This window comes from Notothenia coriiceps, unplaced genomic scaffold, assembly GCF_000735185.1.
Source record: "Notothenia coriiceps isolate Sejong01 unplaced genomic scaffold, NC01 NC01_scaffold00038246, whole genome shotgun sequence".
Classification (NCBI taxonomy): Eukaryota; Metazoa; Chordata; class Actinopteri; order Perciformes; family Nototheniidae; genus Notothenia; species Notothenia coriiceps.
In genome coordinates, this window is record NW_011370947.1 from 1 (window position 1) to 7,582 (window position 7,582).

The following is a 7,582-nucleotide window of genomic DNA, read 5'->3' on the forward strand; positions in this document are numbered from 1 at the left end:
CCCCAGATCGAGGGAGATTATCAGTGGTCTTGTATGTCTTCCATTTTCTAATAATTGCTCCCACAGTTGATTTCTTCACACCAAGCTGCTTACCTATTGCAGATTCAGTCTTCCCAGCCTGGTGCAGGTCTACAATTTAGTTTCTGGTGTCCTTGGACAGCTCTTTGGTCTTGGCCATAGTGGAGTTTGGAGTGTGACTGTTTGAGGTTGTGGACAGGTGTCTTTTATACTGATAACGAGTTCAAACAGGTGCCATTAATACAGTTAACAAGTGGAGGACAGAGGAGGCTCTTAAAGAAGAAGTTACAGGTCTGTGAGAGCCAGAAATCTTGTTTGTTTGTAGGTGACCAAATATTTATTTTCCACCATAATTTGCAAATAAATTCTTTAAAAATCAGACAATGTGATTTTCTGGATTTTTTTTCTCATTCTGTCTCTCATAGTTGAGGTATACCTAGGATGAAAATTACAGGCCTCTCTCATCTTTTTAAGTGGGAGAACTTGCACAATTGTTGGCTGACTAAATACTTTTTTGCCCCACTGTACATCTCCCTGTTGCTAGTTTGACATTCTTGCAGTCTTACTGAAACATTTAAGAGCACTAGGTTCAATGGAGATGTAAAACTAGGACAGGCTGATGTAACAGCGCAGCACAAGCCAAGAGTCTAACTCACATAATTGCAAGTGATGTGACAAACACACGCGAACACCTTTTGAACGACCTCAGGGGGAGAGTGTTTTGCTTGGAGAAATGTTTGGCTAGTTTCCGGTGGGTGGAATATGAGTCTGCATTCATCCCAAAACCTACACATGAGGTGTTGTTATTTTTTTGGTGCTTTTTTTGGTGTCCTGGAATCGAGCATCTGCCTAAAATAGTTGAGTACATTGCCCTGTCCCACGGCCATAAATAGAGAAAGCAATTATCACATAGGTGGCCATTCTTAACAAGTGAGATGAGAACGGCCTGGTTCTGCGAGAGAGAGAGAGAGAGAGAGAGAGAGAGAGAGAGAGAGAGCAGCCCCTGGCTCTGACCTGGCCCTGGCCTAGAGAGATGGCACTCATTTTCTTGGAGAACTGCATGACATCCGCAAATTTGTAGAGGTCAGCAGCGGGGTCTGTGCCAGGGGAGAGCACAAAGATGAGGGGGGTGGAGAGGGAAGACTCCTTGAAGACCACCGACAGGTCTGACGTCTGTGAGAAGATGGAGAGGGTAACAAGACATTAATACGACTGTACAGCAAAACATCCACATGTATTTTTCCCGGCTGAAATTAGCATAGTAGATCTGTCCTCCACACATTGCACTGCTGCGATACAAACCAAAACAAATTGAATTAAATTGCAATGTTAATTTTGCTTCACTATTCGGAGCCACTGTCACAAATAAGACTTAATTGTGTCAGTGCATACATATTGGTTGTAATGTGAAGGGTTAGTTTGGATTGTATGAAGTGAGGTTGTATGAGGTTCTTATCCCACATGGCAGTCGGAGTGTCCCAGATAGACTGCTGATGAGGAGGCAGTCAGTGACGTAAAATGACTGTTTTTGTAAATGCTGTCTGGTGGCTTTAAAGACAGGATACCCAGGATATAATAGCTTCAGTTCTTTATCCAAAAGGGATGTCCGAAGGGAAGGTAAAGCGTTGAAAATATTATAAATATATTTAACGCTTACATTTGTATTCATTTTCCTTTCTTTTAGGTGGCTATAATAGGTTTAGCTGCTGCCTCGGTCCACAGCAGAGGATTTCTTTGCTTCAGTACTGCTGTGTGCTTTTCCAACCTGGAGGCTAGATCTCCAGCTACAGTAGGTAATACACTGACTAAGGATACAGACCTCACACAGCCCCACTACATCAGATCCAAACGAACCTTCTAGGGCACGAGGGAGGAGAGAAACTCTACCTGAGGCTCTATGAAACGTTGTCCCAGCTGAGCCGAGACAAAGTCCTGCAGGCCCTGAACAAGACGGTCGGCCCTCAGACAGCGCAGCACCATTAGCTTCTGGAACGAGTCCAGCTCGGTGTCCCACTGTCCTGGGAGAGGGTCCCTACAAGACACACACATGCACACCCCGTTAGATATGGACGGCTACTGCACAGTAGAAATGAAGGAAACAAGTGTCCATTTGTTAACAAGGTTTTTGTTTCTATGCATGCCTGTGAGGGGAGAGGAGAGGAGAGGAGAGAGGAGAGGAGGGGAGGGGAGCGAGGAGAGGAAAAGTTAAAGTCACCACTAGATGTTGGATGGACACCCTGTTAGATATGGACGGTTACTGCACAGTAGAAATGAAGGAAACAAGTGTCCATTTGTTAACAAGGGGTTTTCCTATGCATGCCTGTGAGGCTGGTTGCTATCAAAGATGCTCTTGAAACCCTGCAGATGTTCGGGGAAGCTCTCTGCCAGGTTTCTGAAGTTGTCCAGAGCGCTGAGGCCCAGAATGTCCTGCCAGGCTCGCTCCGACAGCCAACTCACTGCTGGGTTCGTCAGCTCCTGGACGGGCATCCCTCCAGACAGCAGGTAACGCCACTCAGCCTGCCACAGAGGGACCAATTAAATTCAGGAAATATAAAAGGACAAACTCCACCTCTGTGTTTGTACGAGTTCCCACAGGAAATTAAAGAGGGGGAGGGAGACTGCAAACTCCCACGTTTCTCACCATATCAATTTTGTTCTCATTCATCATGATGCGAGCGCACAGGAGAAAGGCAAACATGAGTTTGTTCTTCTCAAATAAGCTGCGGCACACATTGCTGTACAGGCTGAAGGTGAAAAACTCATTTATGTTGGCGATCCTCTCCTCCACCGTGTCTGTAAAAAACATCAAAAACATTCAGCGGAAGCAGAAAATAATGTTCCCATCTGTTTTAAAGCCATAAAGCAGTTTTGTGTCTTTTCCATCTGAACAGACATAGTTCTGTGTATACGAGCTACTGTGGAAATTCTACCTGCTTTCTCAGAGTTGGCCAGGCCAGCCATGAAGATGGAGAGGAACCACTCCAGTGAGTACTGGTACATGGGGTCGACATTCGACAGGTCCGATACACAGAAGAATAGGATCTGTGTGCGCACAGCCACTGGAACGTACTCCAGGCGGGTGGCGTCGATGTCCTTCTCCGTCTGCTCTGCCACCACCACTTTGGCCTGCCAGCAAAACCAGCTTGCGTTAGTCAAATCCAGTAGCATATGACTTTGATGGAACATTGCTAAAGAATCACAATATATGAGGTTTGTTGGGGTATTGGAGATTATAGCTCTCCCACTTTCTTACCTTGATCTCTCCAGCTTTGATCTTGGAAGCTCCCAACACTTGGATGAGTTCCTCGTTGTCCACGGGGTTTCCCTCAGTGGAGCTGAGTCGGAACAGGATCTCATCCTCAATTTCTTTCAGCTCCTGTTTCATCTGGGCGTTGCTGATGATCAGCTGGTTCTTAGCCTCCTCCAGGTCTGGACGCTCCACAGCCACCACCTGGCCCAGCAGCTGGTCCTCCAGACCGCTGAGAATAAAGACAGTGAGAGCCAGACGTTAGTTGTTAGAATAAAGTTCATCAACTGAATTCATTCTGAAGAAATGTTGGATTTCTTTCTGAAAGTCACAAGCAGATTTCTTGTCAATCCTTTGCTCACATTTGATTGTAATATCAAGGATGTTTTGGAATATTATTTACTAACGATCAACAAACATATGAGACTGAAATACTGCCTTTATCAATCTTACCAAATACACAAACTTGTATTTTAAAATGTTACCTACTAATACATGCTTGCACTTGTAAAATTGCAATAATTACACCACATGTGTATTTTGGATGCAGTGTCAATTAGGGCAAGAAATGAGACTGTTTAGACCTAGAGGTAGCTAAGTAAAATGAGATGATAACTAATCAAAATGGTAAATCTACAAAATGGTAAATCTACAAAAAATAAGATATAGCTTTTAAACGAACTGGATTTTGCCTTTTTGGGTTTATAACATGTGTTACCTTGGTGACAGGGTGAAGTTAATGAGGGTGACTTTGGTGGCCACCTCTGGAGAGTAGTGTGGGTTAGGCAGCTTGGTGGTGATGTACATCTTGAAGCCTTGTTGGTAAGGGATGACTGTGTCCCCCAGCTTCAGCATGGTGCTGCCTCTCTGCACAAATGTCTATGGGCCAAAGAAAGTGTATTATCAGCCCAGTGAATGGTGGATCGTGGATATTTGCATAAGAGATTCTTGTCTGGGTATGTATTAACTTGTTGCAGCAAGACAGGCTCTAGGGCAGGATCCAACTCCTCTCCTATATTCTCCAAGAGGCAGGGTTTCCCAAAGCGAATGGCATTCTCAAGACTGCGGAGGAAGTCCCGGTCACTTAACTTAATGACCTCCAATCTACTGTCCTTCTCCTGGGGGACAACAAGAAGCAGGTCTGAATAAACAGAGGATTCAATACAGACACTGAGAAGCTATCACAAGGAATTCAGGGTAATGTGTACACATATATTTACTGAAACCAGTAGAATAATATATTTAATATCTGCATTTGATACTCTGCTATTTTAAATCTTGACACAGCTACTTTCTATCTCTTTTTGTCTCACTGGCACCCTCTGCAGTGATGGGCGGATCAGTACAGATAAGAGACCTTACCATGTTTTTGATCCAAGTGTTGGCTTGTCCCTGAGGATCGATGAATAAAGGCCAGCGCAGACAGTACTGGGTGATCACACCGTTCTCCACTGAGAGGTTATCCTTGGGCAGACCTGATATCTGTGCACATTAAAAATGACAAGGAGCGATGACAGAAAAGGTAAATGACCATTAAGTTAAGTAAGCTGAAAAACATATTTAAAAAATCAATAGTTAACACAAAATCTTGTTCCGACCTGCCATGAGCGGATCTTGACCGGGTCTCCGAAGGTGTTGATCAGGTTTGGTTCGGCAGTGTGTGGAACATTTAGCTTTTTGAAACACTGCAGCCACTCCTCTGCCATGGCTGCCCTGTACTCTCCCTAAACATAAAAACAATACTGATCAAAGTCACACAATAGAACTGCACTGATTAGGAACCGGAACAGAATCAGAATCCCTTTATTCGTCCCACGGAGGAGAAATGTGCGTAGTTACAGCAGGAAAAAGAGCCACAGACAGGTTATTGTTACATAATGTTAAATATGTGGCATGCATTTAGTTACATCATTTAAAATACACATCACTAGTACTCATATTAGGATTTAGCAGCCAGGTGTTTATTACAGTTATTAACGGCATCTATATATATTGCACATCCAGCACATAGTGCACATGGTGGTTGGTATTTAACAGCAGCAAGTTACACAACAGGCAGAAAAACAGTGACACAATAAGGCTAACCTACCATCAATATTTAACAATAATGTACCTACTTATTTAACATAAGTCTAGAAGAGCAAAAACTAAAGTTGTACTTTTTCTCTCCACCAGAAAAGCATGACATTTAAAGGTGGGGTAGGTAATTCACTTCAGATACACTTGTTGTTATATTCCATGGAATGCTCTTAACATCCTGATAGCAATGAATAAATTAAATGCTTTGAAAATAAATACATAAAAACATATCATCTGTGGAAGCCGTAGCGCTGTAAAAAGCACGACCAATCATCTGAGCCGGCCCGGCTAAAATAACTGGATGGCCTACCTGCCTGTCAGCCTTCCATCTGTGCACAAACTTATCTCGTGCCCTCATTGGTCATGTGCGCGTTCGTGTGTGTTGGAGGAGGGGCTCTGTAAGGAAGTCTGAAGGAAGGGGCAGATTTTTTTCGGCTGCGTACTTTCAAATTCTAGCGCACTCAAGCTGGTTTCTCCATTCTTACCTACCCCACCTTTATCATACTTTGTGATATGTATTCACACAGACTTACAGTGAAGGGTCCCAGGTATGCGAGGTATCCAGCAGACAGAAGCACATCGCCGGCCACATTATTGACCATGTACTCCAGATTTAGCACTGTTTCCTTCCAACGCACCTTCTCATCTGCCAGCCCACCAATAAGCTGAGGAAATTAAAGCCAGTTTATTATTCAACTACCAATACAAAAACGAGTTAAAAATGTATAGACAATATAACACTAAGTACAGAGACAGTACATCTTGTTTTTGTATTCTGTATGTATCCTGTTTCTAACCACCTGCTGGTGTAATTCTAAATTGCCCCCTGGGGAACAGGGAAGTCTTAGCTTGTCTTGTCCCTCCTTCTGACCTTGTCTGCTCGGACGAGGCGGGCCTCACACAGTTGATATTTTTGGTCCAGCTCATCTTTCTTGGCCACACAGGCCTGGTACTTGGCCTGCAAAGTGGCAATGCCGCCCTCAACCACCGCCAGCTTTTCATTGGCGTCATCCAGGATGAGCTGCGTGGCTGCTAAGTCCTCCGAGGCCTCCTTGAGGGCTGTCTGTGAATATTTACATATTTAATGTTAAAGTGGTGTCTTATATCGGTGACCTCATGGCTCAAATGTGGATTTCAGTTCTTACCCTCTTAACTTCCACACCCCTGGAAACAAAGTGATATATATGCATGGCTCGCACCCACTGGCAAATAGAGGTACAGGCTTTGGAAACTTTGGCGATGTTGGCTGGCTGGAACTCCTCGTTATCTATGTAGGGCTGGACTAAACTGATCACGCTCTCTGGGATGTTTTCCTGCAGAATGATTGTGAGCAGAAAATGAATACATCTCCCAAACAGGAAATAACCAAATCAGCATTGAACACTGACGTTTTTGAGAACTTTAGGTACTGAAATAAAATCTAAAAGATACTAAAATAATGTTCGTTAGAAGCACTAATGACAACATATACTGTACAAACAACGACTTGGCAATAACTGTACTAGCTAGGAGCCTTACCTTATCAAAGTTAAAGAGGCTCTCCAGAAACTTGCCAGGGTCTTGAAGCTGACCCTTACCAACCTCCCAGTAGTCGTCCACCTTGGTGCCAGGCTTCTCTCCAGGTACCCTTTTGGGTTTGATGCCCTTCATGATGCACACTGCCTCCATAACCAGCTTCACCCCCTGGGGGGGGCGCTGCATGCCTCGCACCTATGGACGAAAAGGTTATTTTCTACATATGTAATACTATTTCAGGAATATGTTCAACTGACCATCATTTAAATCCCTGACCTCAGTGATATCGTTCTTGTTGAGGGACTTGAGGCTGTTGAGCGCAGAGTCGAGGGCGGGCAGAGCCAGGTCCAAGTCTTTCTGGGCATCCGCAGCAATGGCTCCTGCAAAACGAGCTTTCGCTGAGGCCTTGGCTTCCTCTGCTTGCACCAACTTCCGGGTATCCTCTGCAACTACCGTGTCTATCTGGCAAGGTAGAGCATAAATCACACTGAATGGTAAGTTTTCCAAAAAACAGGCTCATGCAGATATATTGCACACAAACCATGAAGAAAAAAACGTTATTTTCTTTACTTTAGAGACTATAAGACTTTAGTATGGCTCTAAGTCAGGGGTGTCAAACTCAATTTCATCGCGGGCCACATTTGCATTATGGTTGCACTCAAAGGGCCGGTTGTAACTTCAAGACTATATAAAAATACATATATAAATGTGTAATATATAAAA

At 44.0% G+C, this 7,582-nt stretch overlaps 1 protein-coding gene across 1 annotated transcript; it reads right to left on the reverse strand.

Moving 5' to 3' along the window:
* Positions 1-539: 539 nt before the first annotated feature.
* Positions 540-7,321, reverse strand: LOC104968115 (dynein heavy chain 1, axonemal-like; the record flags this gene model as incomplete). Its single annotated transcript, XM_010797686.1, has 15 exons — positions 540-1,191; positions 1,906-2,050; positions 2,339-2,535; positions 2,660-2,811; positions 2,949-3,144; positions 3,272-3,497; positions 3,984-4,144; positions 4,234-4,383; positions 4,628-4,747; positions 4,864-4,989; positions 5,878-6,009; positions 6,216-6,407; positions 6,490-6,657; positions 6,863-7,054; positions 7,136-7,321. Coding segments are annotated over 15 exons (2,667 nt in total), but the record flags the coding sequence as incomplete, so codon positions are not given.
* Positions 7,322-7,582: the final 261 nt, after the last annotated feature.